The sequence below is a fragment of the Peromyscus leucopus genome, chromosome 11 (assembly GCF_004664715.2).
Source record: "Peromyscus leucopus breed LL Stock chromosome 11, UCI_PerLeu_2.1, whole genome shotgun sequence".
In the NCBI taxonomy this organism is placed as follows: Eukaryota; Metazoa; Chordata; class Mammalia; order Rodentia; family Cricetidae; genus Peromyscus; species Peromyscus leucopus.
The window spans coordinates 25,930-38,031 of record NC_051072.1 but is presented as its reverse complement, the minus strand read 5'-3'; the positions used below and the strand labels follow the sequence as shown (position 1 = coordinate 38,031).

The window sequence follows — 12,102 nt, the reverse complement described above, 5'->3', positions numbered from 1 at the left end:
CCAATGCTTTAGACATTCAAAATCAGATAAATGGACATGTACATTCTGGACTGCCAACACTGAATCAACAGATGGTGTGGGTACAAGAACAGTTTGATTTGTTATGCACTCAACAACATTGACCTGCTCTCAGATGTACATATCTATGTGTGTGACTCTGGGGAGGGTTGTTGATGCCTCTCATGAAGTTTGGAGGCTGAGTGGGTATGTTCAGGGTCCTTGGGTATGACATTTGTGGATTTTGCTGTGCAGCTTTTTCATGCCATACAGGCCATTGATGATGCCGGAATTGTTCCAATTTCGGATATTGGATGGTGGGGTTGAGTGGCCCAGGTTGGAGGCTGGTTTCAAAAATGGTCAGGATCGCTTGCTGTGGCAATCCTAGGACGTCTTGGAATCAAACAAGAAAAATTCTGGTATCAGGCTTTCACTTCCAAATATGAAGAGACATTTTTCAACCAAAACTTTTTGCAGTTAACAATTTTTGTTCAAACAAGCATCTCTGAACTTTTATTCTCAAGCCAGAGACCTTTTTAGGTACAGTAGCATTCTAAACCGCACCGTTTTTGATGTTAGCTCAGGTTTTTCTGTGTTGCGTCGATTTTCCACAGATCTCAGCTGCGAATGCCTTGTTGTGCTGGTTCTGGTGTCCGCCATTCTTAGCTTCTTAGAGGCTTCTGGAGCTTTTGAAACCATTCAGACTGCCTACTTTGCAGTCTACTGGGACACTAACCTTCTGTGTCTCGGGTTCTTTCACCATATACATTAAGAATAGATTCACACTTAACATTTATACTTTTTGACAAACTCACATAACATGTGCTTAAGCATAAACTCACTCAACATTTACACATTTTTACAAACTCACATATAACATTAACCTCTACTTATTTATACTTTAAGGAAACTATAGAACTACTTTAGCAAATATATTTCTTATTAATTCTTATATACTTATATTCTTATTTCTTGTTTAAACTTACATTTACAACTAGCATCTTACAAGCTTATTACTATATGTCTTAATACTACCTTAGATACTTTTTGCAAGCTTATATTCTTTTTTTTTTTTTAAGAGTTTGAAGCCAAGTGGAGTTGCAGGGCACTGGGGAAGTAGAGAGGCAAGTTCAAGACCATCAGAGTCTACATAGTTCCAGGCTAGGGTTACATAGCAATACTTTGTTTCAAAAACAAACAAACAAATAATCTTAACAGGAAAAATATCAGCAAATGATTTATGCAAGTTCTTTCCTTTCTTTCTTCTTCTTTGTTGTTGTTGTTGTTGTTTGAGACTGGGTTTCTCTGTGTAACAGCTCTGGCTGTCCTGGAACTCACTCTGTAGACCAGGTTGGCCTCACACTCACAGAGCACAGAGCTCCACCTGCCTCTGTCTCCTGAGTGCTGGGATTAAAGGCGTGTGCTACCTCCGCCCGGCTCTGTGTAAGTTCTTTTTTTTTTTTTTTTTTTTTTTTTTTTGACTGAGTGTCACTTTATTGGAAAAAAGTTATGTTGTGTCTCAGCATGTTAAGAGTTAGTTTACTTGTTCACATGTAAAATAGTGGTTTGGTTTAATTCAATCTTTGATTATTTTTAAATATAACAAAATTAATTCTTTTTTTTTTTTAGATTTTTTTTTTCAGTAATTGAGTAAAACTGAAATTTATTATATGCCACAGTCATCCTAGGGACCTCCATGCTATATATATAGCCTCTATGGTTCTATGGGTTGTGGTCTGATTGTTCTTTATTTTATATCTAGAATCCACCTATGAGTGAGTACATACCATAACTGTCTTTCTGGGTTTGGGTTACCTCACTCAGGATGATTTTTTCTAGTTCCATCCATTTGCCTGCAAATTTCATGCTTTCATTGTTTTTCTCTGCTGAGTACTACTCCATTGTGTATATGTACCACATTTTTTTCATCTATTCTTCCGTTGATGGGCATCTAGGTTGTTTCAGGTTCTGGCTATTACAAATAGTGCTGCTATGAACATAGCTGAGCATGTATCTTTATGGTATGAATCGGCATTCCTTGGTATATGCCAAGAGTGGGATGGCTGGGTCTTGAGGTAGTTCGATTCCTAATTTTCTGAGAAACCGCCATACTGATTTCCACAGTGGTTGTACAAGTTTACATTCCCCACCAACAGTGGAGGAGTGTTCCCCTTTGCTCCACATCCTCTCCAACATTGACTGTCATTGGTGTTTTTGATCGTAGCCATTCTGACAGGTGTAAGGTGGTATCTCAGAGTCGTTTTGATTTGCATTTCTCTGATGATTAAGGATGTTGAGCATTTCTTTAAATGTCTTTCAGCCATTTGTAGTTCTTGTTTTGTGAATTCTCTGTTTAGCAAGCTTATATTCTTAAAGGAACTCTATAGATCTATTTTACAAACTTATATAGGCTACCATTAGCATATATCTAACTTAGCAAACACCTAAAGATTTCTTAACACAGATCTAACAAGACAGAATTTTTACAGACTCACATATCTTATTTTCGTCTTTCTACTTCTTACTCTTAATTATTATCACCATCTCTATTAGAAAGATTCTCTTAACTAGACAGGAAGTACGTACATCAATTCTAAAGTTTAGAGTTTATAGTCAGCTTTGTTATAAAGCACTGGGATTTAGTGAGTGTTGTCATTATAGAGTTGTGACACTTGTTGCTAGGGAACTGTAACATTCTCGGGACAAAGCCACACCCCAAAGTTGCCCAGTTCTCTCAGCCTTTCTGGAACCAGCAGAGAGTTACTGTCAGTGGTAAATGGTTTTTAACTAGAGGCTGTCCCTTCACCCAAATTCATAGTAGTTCCCCTAAGTGCTTCAATTCAGACAAACGTTTCTATTACAGCAGTATTTTTGGTTCGTTCTACCGAGGGGCGGGGGGGCCTCACTTCACTCTGAGGGTGAAATTACCGTATTTAGCTGCTGTAAAGCTCTTCAAGAACTGCACAGCTATTAGGTGATATAAGGTATTTTTCTAAAGGAGCTAGTAAAGCCAAAAGCAGCACAGCTCCGAACTCTTATTTCCTCACTGTTTGCATTAACCAGTGACAAGACCTCAGAAACACAAATCAAGCCACTTTAATTCTGGCTCCTTTATGGGAACGTCATTGGAGCTGACTTTTCTTAGTTCCACACTCCTTACTAGACGCTCCGGTAACCACCGAGCTTCATTCTCCTCTTGTGAAAAAACACAAACATGTCCTCCACCCCATATTAACACAGGATAAGGGACCCTTCCATAATCCTGAGCAGGGATCTTTCCATTTCACTTGAGTTTCAGGATTTAGTATTTTCACTTCATTAGCTTTAACTCCTGATGTTATTAGCAGCGGTGATATTTAGCATTGATTTCTTATAAGGAACTTTCAGGTGAAGCAACTCTTTTGTAAGACAGCTAGATTTTCTGAAGTTTGTTTCCCATCTATAAAGCAGTCATTTCTTTTTTGAATGCCTGTTTCCTTGTCTCCTTATTAGATTTTCAAAGGAATTACTCATTGCAGGCAGTTTGTTCAAAAGGCAAAGAACTTTTAATTTCAATGTAAGTTTCTTCATATCTAAGACAACGTTCAGTGTATAAACTGCTTTCTCTTGTTTTAAGGATTTTAAAGTGGTTTGTTTGCTCTTATAGGTAGCTTTTTGTCATCCAACTACTGTAAAAATTTTGCAAATAAGGCATTTTACCAACTTAGCCCCAAACCGTGAAGCACCTAGTTCTCTATCCTTGCACTCTTTCATTGGAACTGATACTTAAACTGTTAGATAACATTCCTCCTTATTTTTTAAAGGCTGTATTTTAAGTTTACCATGAACGTATTTTTGAGCTGACAAAAGTGTTTCAGGGCAATGTCGCCATATTTAGCAGAAAAACTACATTTCCCAGAATGCATTTCCCTTATATCAGTCCATAATAATATCAGTCCCTTATATCATTTTCCTTATATCATTCATTTCCCATAGTTCTTTTCGGGTCTGAGAGTCAACTGGTTCTCTTTTACTAGACTTGCCCGGGAGGTTTGAACAAAGTCTCTTGCCTTTGCAACCGGAGATTTGAACAAGCATTTTACATTTTCAGCTATGGCACATTGGGAGGTTTCTGGTCTCTCCTCAGCTGGCTTCAACAGGTGTCTCTCCTTCATTTGACACTGGCCCCGATCAGAACCACACCTGCCTCGTCAGGGCGCATTGAGGCTGCCATTTCTGATAGCAACTTTCCTCGGGGCTTGTGTTTGTTTTAGCCAGTCAGTGAAAACCAAGATCATCTACAACAGCTTTTCCGTAGCTCTTTCAGAGAGATTTTCTCCCACTGATCTTATTCTCATTTTGCTTGTTCCTCCCCCCCCCCCCCCCCCGCCCCAGATGCAGAGCTTCAGGTATCTGTCTGAGGCTCTGTTCTTCTGCTAGCAGCTTTTGGAGGTAGGGGCTTTTTTTCTCCCCCTGAATCTGCCTCAAAATCTAGCAGCTTTTTCAGGTCATACATTTTCTGGGGGAGTATCTGTCCCTTCTGTTTCTTCAGAGTCTTTCTCCCTGACAGTATCCAGTTTGATCTCAGTTTATCCCCTCTACCCCAGAAACGGTTTCCGACACTAGAGCGGCGGCTTTCCCTGCTACTGAAGGTAGGGGCTTTTTGTCTGTTTTCGGGGTCTGTGTGGTTTGTGTACAGACTGAAAATCTAACAAGGGAGGTTTTTGCCATTTCTAAACTCCCATTAGGACAGGTGTTTTGCCTCATCAGGCCTTCACCTGGCCCAGTCCCCCAGTGGGTTGCATTTGCTTGTCTGGGTGCTCAAGGACAGAGCTTATGCCAGAGGCAATCACCCCTCGGGGCTACACTCCCTCATCTTATTGGGAGTCAGTTGAAACAAAGCTTTTCTCATAGAGGTGCTTTCTCTGACAGAAAAGAAAGCTTTACTCCTGGATAGTTCTGTTCTGCCCTGGCTGGGCTCTTTCCCCAGACAGCGTTCTGACTGGGCAGCACAACTGCTTCAGACACAGTTCAGCTTTACTGTTTTCCCAGAAAGGTCCTTACTCTGATAGGAAGCTTTTCTCAGATTTCTTTTTGCAGCTGTGGACCTATCAACTGGGACTTGTAGGAAAGTGGACAACTGTGCTGTTCCCACTGGCTTTAGCCTTGGTTGTTCATTAGCAATCTTCCCCTGGGTCCTGCACCTTCCTGCCTCAGCTCTGTGCTCCAGGAAGTTTACAACTGCAGGAAGCCTAGTATCCCCAAAATGCACTCCAACTCAGAGACGCTGGCCAGTCGCCTCTGGGTTTTTGGTCAGAAGCAAGGATACAATGCTAAGAGTTTGCATTGCTTCAGGGGATCTTTGCATTAGGATGATTAGGAGCACCTTTTCATTCTGAGATGCTCACTCAACCAAAACCCTTGATGCCTCAGCTTGGCTGTAACTGAAAAGCTTGGCTTTTTTGCTTTTCTCAGGTAAAGTTTCCTGCCCTTTTGGGCTCTCTGTAGCTCTTCACCCACACTCTCCCAAGCGTTTCCCTCAGGGTACTCTGACCCACTGTCTTTTGCTAGCTTGAAGAGACAGAGCTTAAAAGACGTTTTTAGAAACTTGTTCCAGCCTCCTGCATTGCAGGGAGGATTTTTAAAGGTTGAAAGAGAACTTAGGTTTTGCTGTCTTAAGAGGTTTGTTGTTTTCCCTTAGAGCTAATCACAGGTGGTCCCCATACTAATATCTTCAGGTGATTCAAATTTTTGTCCTTCTGAGACAGAGTTCTGAAAGGCTTTAGTTTTTAAGTTTAAGAGCTTTTGAGAAAGATTAAGGCTTTTGAGAGATTTCCCCCCCAAATTTTCCAAGAAAAGTTTTATAGTTTAAGAGAAAGATTTTTTTCCCCAAGAGAGAAAGATCAACTTTTCCCAAAACTTCTGAACTTTAAACTTTTTGACTTCTTACACCCCCATTTTTGCCTCAGGGAGAAATTACTTTCTCCTGCCGCTTGGACTTAGCATTTCAGCTGTCCCCAGGTCAAAAGCTTCCATAGGAAACTTTTTCTTCCCCATAAGCTCAAAGAGGAGCTTTTTAACCAACTGTAAAGCCCAAAGAAAGATTTTTTCCCCCAGTTTGCATTCATAGCCCCCGAAGTTAGAAAATTGAAGAGTTTTTCTGTCTAGTTTCCTTACTTATTTTTTCCTACACAATCTTACACTTTTAAGTTTTTTCTAAACTATATTACTACCCTATACCTTATACTTATTTTTCACAGATAGAAATTGAAAAAGGGATAAAAGATAGAAAATTTTGACAGAAGAGAATTTCGCTGCAGCATCGGACATCCTTCCAGTCTGCTTTCCTTTTCTCTCGAGGATAAAACCCCTGCCTCCCAAAAATATATATATATAAAATATATATTTTCCATAACACCGGCATGCCTTTCCACTGGCAGGGCTGACAGCACTTTAACCAAAAACTGTAATAAAACTATTATTTTCCTTTATCTTTAGTCCCTATTACTTTGTCTTTAGTCCCTGTTCATTTATCTTTAGTCCCCCCTTTTTTTGTTCCCCCTTTTTTTCTTTAGTTCCTTTTTTTTCTTTTTTCTTTAGTCCCTGTTCAGGCGCCATTCTGTGGGGCATTTACCCACCACCCCCACAGTTCCCTAGAGTTTTCTTGAGTGCGAGCAGCAGGAAATATTAGATAGAAGGATTTATAGCGGAGAATATTGCAGAGATAAACAGATAGAAAATAAAGGATAGCCTCAAGAGGGCCTGGAACCTATTCCAACGGGCCCCAACTGTCTCTGGCCCAGGGTTTTTATAGAGACGCCAAGGGGTAGAGCAAAAGACCTCCTCCCCCAGCACAGTCATGTGCAGACCATCTCAGACACCTGCACTCAAGTCCGTGGTCCTGATCATCCTCTATTCGGACCTGCTGGGTAAAGCCACGAGGAACCTGAGAATGGGCTCCCACAGCTATCCTAATTAATAATAAGTTTACATGATGGTTTGTTTTGAGCTGGTGGCCCAAAAGAAAAATCCATGTGCAGAGAAGAGTCAGCACATTCTAAGTGAACATCACAACTGAAAGAGGCATGGAGTGCTACTCTGAGGACCCTGGAGTTAGAAAAAGTTGAAGAACACATAGAGTTCTCCCACACCCACTTAGAAAGATGACAAACTAAAGACCCATTTGGGTCTGTACGTTTTTGATACACTGGTCTCTTACATATGGCTAAGGAAATAGTTTGTCTTTAAATAAATCAGACACTAACATGATGTTCGAGGTCTATAGGCCAAGTAACAGCCTCATGTATAGCAAAGCAATATATGCAAATACCAAAACAGAGAGGATTTCCATAAGAAATGACTGTAATTGTAGAAAATGGGAAATAATTGTGAGGCTACTAAACAATGTATTTCTAAATACCAGGATAAACTATTTATAAAATACATAGAAGAATTAAGACTGCAAACAAGATGTCAATGGACAAGCACAGGCTGATAAGGAAATGTGCATGTCCTACAAACTTAATAGATGGTTTATGAACACTGGAATTCTTGTAAAGGTGAAACAAGGGCAGAGGACTGAGAAGTGGTTAAGCAAACACAAAGGGAATCAGGAAAAGTTGGATGTTAGTCATTTAAGCATCGCCTCATGTCCAGATTGATCTTTGGGGACTCTCCAGATTCCTATCCATCATGTTCATGTAACCTCCATCTTTCAAGATAAGGTATGGTAAAAAAGATAAGTACATCTCTAACTCACTCCCAGGACACCTATCTCTGATGAAGTCATCTGGGCTTTACCTGGCTTCAAACTCAGTCATTCCAATGGCATGACAGTCCATTGATGAGATCTCAAATGACTTAGGAGAAAAACTTCTGCTAATATCTGTTGGGGAAATTTAGTAGTAGATTGTTGAGGAAAGAAGACACTCGAAAGGTGTATAGCTCCAACCATTGGAGGTTTACCTACACAGTATAAGTAGTGCTCAATAGAAGCGTTTATTGTTCTCTCCATTGGGACTGTATATACAATGTGGCCAGTACCAATATCCTCTGAACAGAATCACTCCATCCTCGAGGGGTCTCAGAGGCATCCAGTCTGAGGAAACAGGATCAGCTGAGCAACTGGCAAGGTGAAGAAGCTGTGGCCTGTTCTGTCTCTCTGATCGTCCAGCGTGACCCCAGTACCTAGCTCAGGTTTGATTTCATTAATAAAACTCTTTAAGATTCCTGCTACAGTATTGCTTCCTCAGTTTAAAGTAAAACAGAGTCAAGGTGATTTTTTTAACGCTGCAGTAAGATTCAAATTACAAAATATGGGCCAGAAATTTACAGGGCTAATATTTCTGTCAATGGCTTGACGCACACTCAATACTTCTCATGTTGTGGATCTGGAGGTGAACACCAGGCTCATGCCCCAGAGATGTCCTGCTGACTCAGCTTCTTCCTCCAATACTCTCTTGCAGGCAACCAGAATCCAATCCACAATAGTAGAAAACTCCATGCCTGGTTTCCAAGAATTCTTGCGCATTGACTTCTGGGAAATGTAGTCTGCGGCACTGTGACGTCACGGTGAGCCATCCAGGAAATTCCCTCCTGGACTTCAGTCCACACGTGAGCAGTTTTCCCAAAGTTGGGAGAGAGTCCTACCTGCTGTACATTTCTGTTGCGTCTCTGACATGGAGGTTGGTCCAGGGTGCAGCGCAGCCTGACGCACTGTGCGGGGTGCGTGGGTCGGACTTGGAGGGAGCGGACCTGGGCTGGGTGGGAGGGCGGAAGAAGCTGCCTTGGAGGTGCAGTGCTGAACTGACGGGGTCACGTGAGGTTGCAGGTCAGGTCTGGGGTGAGGGCCATAGGGACTGTGCCCTGAGTGATTTCCTTAAGTTGCTGCTTGCCACCCGAGTTCCCCTTTGGCTTCTGGTCAGGAAAGCTGCCTGGTAGCGCGGAGTAGATGATAGTGCAAGTCCAGGATTGCAAACTAATGACGGTCAGCTGACTGCCTGCTCCTGAGGTGGAGCTGGGAGCTCAGTGAGCAGCTTTGGTGGGGAAGCTGAGCGGTTCTCTCATGGACGCTCTCAGATTTCTCATTATTTTTTTGAGCAAACGGGGTCTGCTCCTTCCTGACCTCTGTAGACGGCCTAGTGTACGGTCTTGAAGTTATGATTGTGATATCTGCCAGTTAGAGAATTAAGAGAGAAAAATTTCGAGGTGAAACAAAAGTCCCACGTGGGAAATTCAGGGACCAGTCAACAGATCTGCCAGAATCCGCTACAACAGAGAAGCTTTGACTCGGGGTGAGAGAACACACATACACCCCCCCACACACACACAGAGGGACCCTCTGCAGGAAGAATGGGAACTGGAGAAGCTGACTCCAGGCTTCACTTAAGGACTGGGTTTTCTTAACTTTGAAAGGTCTTCCATCCCTTCTGTCGGGTGGACCACAGTGGTTGTGTCAACATATTTTGATTTTGTCTTGGAAGTGTTGAGCTAGTCCATAAGCAGGAACAGATGAAAAACTCTCATGGCCTTGGGTTCCAGTGCCAGCCTTTTGTGTCAGGTCAGCGGGGTGAGGAAGAACTCACAGACTGTGTGTATTCATGTGATTTAAAGTAAACAGACCTGTGATAGAAAAGAAACTTCAGTCTACTCTATTGCACATCCTTGTCATCTCTGCATTTGTGAAGGGGAGACAGGACCCTTTGATCCTCCCATGCCTCACCAAAAATTCACCTGGAATACCTGAGTATGTGTCAGAAAACCTTTATACATAATTCAAGGTCATGAGAAGCACTTTCTATGTTCATTTCATGTTTCTTGCAGTGAGCGCCATGACAAATCCATGCAATCAGCACATTGCTGACTTAAGAACTATTTGTGATTAACTTCTGTCGACACATTTCACATGTAATTTAATGGTTTTTCACTAACATACTTTTTTTTGATGAAGACATTAACTTTTGGAGATTAGATAATTGTTTGCATTTACTATGTGAGGAAGAATTCTCATTGCCTTGCTTAAACATTCTTGTGTGTAGTGATTGTTCATTCTTTTTGGATATTAATCTGTGTTAGTTACTGTCATGACCTGATGCTGATTTCTTCTGGTTTCACTGATTTCTTCCAGTTTGCTCCTTTCATATCTAATCTGAGACTCCATTATTTCTTCATTTCCATTCTGCAGTTCTTGACTGATGTGGCTGCTGTGGTTACATTCCTGGGTCTTTTTCTGCAGCTGCAGCAGGGATGCCTTCCCCTGTCCTTACTCCAGAGGTTCCACTGTGTGCAGATGCTTCTTACAGTGAGCCAGAACAAAACCACTTCCTCCCTGTCCTTCACATGGGCACTGCCATATCCAACCAGTAAAGCAAAGTGCTCATGTTGGTTCCTGCTCTTCACAGGTCCAGTCCAGGTCCCCTTGTTGAGCAGTCCTGTCTCTTTCCTCCCAGGCTTCTTTCATTGTATTCTAATGTCAGTGTGAGGGAGGGAGTTCCTTGTGTTTACAGCTCATGCATGAGCCTTGTTGTGTTAGACATGTCATATCTGGAAAACTCTGGAGGGGAGGTGTGCTGGGTGAGGATGTTCAGTTCCTGTTGATTGATCTACATGACTATGTCAGAGGCCGTGGAGAGACATTGCAAGGTTTGAACAGGGGTCAAACACATATCCAAGGAATAAAACTGAGCAGCACAGATTTTCATTACATTGTCAATTCAGGTAATAAACATGGCTGCCATAGTGTCCTCCATAGCCATTATCAAATGCATCAGCATGTTTAGTTTGAAAGTGTATGTTGTTTCATGACCATCCTTTTGAAAATCTGCATTCCATTGTGTTCTTCTTTGCACTATCTATATGAAATTAAGTGAAATGTATGAGTGTGTGTGATACCTCAGTAAAACCCCCCACTTGATCCCCTATAGACAAAGAGAAGCTTAAACCAGGATTCCTAAGTGTAGATAAGAACTTAGACCCCTTTTCCCAAGGTGGCTGTATCTGCTACAGGGACTTTGGAAAACACAGAGTCAGGATATTTGACCAAAAGACTAAAAAAGGGAGGCAGGTTAAAATAAATTATATGGTCTGTGCCTTTAAGAACTAGCCTCACAAAGAAAGGGGAGCCTTCCAACCTCCCTGCCCTGAGTGAGAGATTTGGAAGCCTCTCTGGAGGCTTGTAAACTTAGAAAACACCTTACTTTTGCATTCTGTACCTAAAGTCTCCAGTGGCGGCTTTGAGGACATGATCTAGGCACAAGACCCTCACTCTATTGTCTCAAAAAGGGAGCCTTAGACAAAGATATCTCAATATAGATAGACCCAGGCCAGTTTCAAGTCCCCAGAAATGATGGCGCCAGCCCCAGGAACTCAAAAGAACAGAGTCAGGATGTCTGATGATAACCAATTAACCTCGAGATGCCCCTCTCTGGAGATAACATGACCAGACCCCGAGAGGAGTTGTAAAACTTCTGACAGGGCAAACAGATAAGGTAGAATAAGATAAAGTCCAGGCCCGGGAAAAACTGGACCAATCAAGGATGGTCCCATACTAACCCCCTCCCTTCTAAGAAGTTTTATGGGTTTTGCCTATAAAAACTAACTTCCCCAGGAAAGATTAACTCTTCTCTGCCTCACTTGAGATGGCTTGAGTTCAGTTCCCTGTCATGACTTGTAACAGAAAAACCTTGCTTTTGCATTCTGGTATGCTCGTCCTTGGTGGTCTCTCTGGGGGTTACGATCTGGGCACAACAAACACGAGCTCGATCTCTGTTTTATGTTATTATGTCTTGTCCTTTGTCTGGTTGATTTGGCATTTGTATTTGGTGCCGGCAGAAGTGTGCAGGGCTTGTGTCTGGGACTTGTGTGGGAGAGCAGATGTGCTCAAGAGTCTCCAGGTCCCCACTCTGGAGGTGTCCTCCGGAGTGATCTGAAGAAGAAGAAGAGTCTCTCCTTCCTTGGGGGAGCGAGGCTGTTCTCAGCCACTCCCATCTGAAATTGTGTTTTTGCTTGTGGAGACAAATCAGCCAGCATGCTGATTGTGTCTTTGTCTGTTTCTGCTCTTTAATTTCCTCTTCATGGGGCAACAACTAACTACCCCCCTAAGTTTGACTTTAGATAACTGGGAGGATG

At 42.1% G+C, this 12,102-nt stretch overlaps 1 protein-coding gene across 4 annotated transcripts in view; it reads left to right on the top strand.

Annotated features, from left to right (window-relative positions):
* LOC114685538 (zinc finger protein 58-like) overlaps nt 1–12,102 on the top strand; it is a 34,375-nt gene that overhangs the window by 7,962 nt on the left and 14,311 nt on the right. Inside the window, exons 2-3 of one of the 4 annotated variants that reach the window (XM_037209359.1) lie at nt 8,037–8,172; nt 8,442–8,547. Coding sequence is in view for 1 of the 4 variants with exons in the window: in XM_028860174.2 (XP_028716007.1) it covers nt 8,655–8,660 (6 nt within the window). In the remaining 3 variants the exon portion in view is untranslated. Of the gene's footprint in view, nt 1–8,036; nt 8,173–8,441; nt 8,661–12,102 lie in introns of those variants that run through there. The other 3 variants (XM_037209358.1, XM_037209360.1, XM_028860174.2) reach the window with 3 other exon arrangements.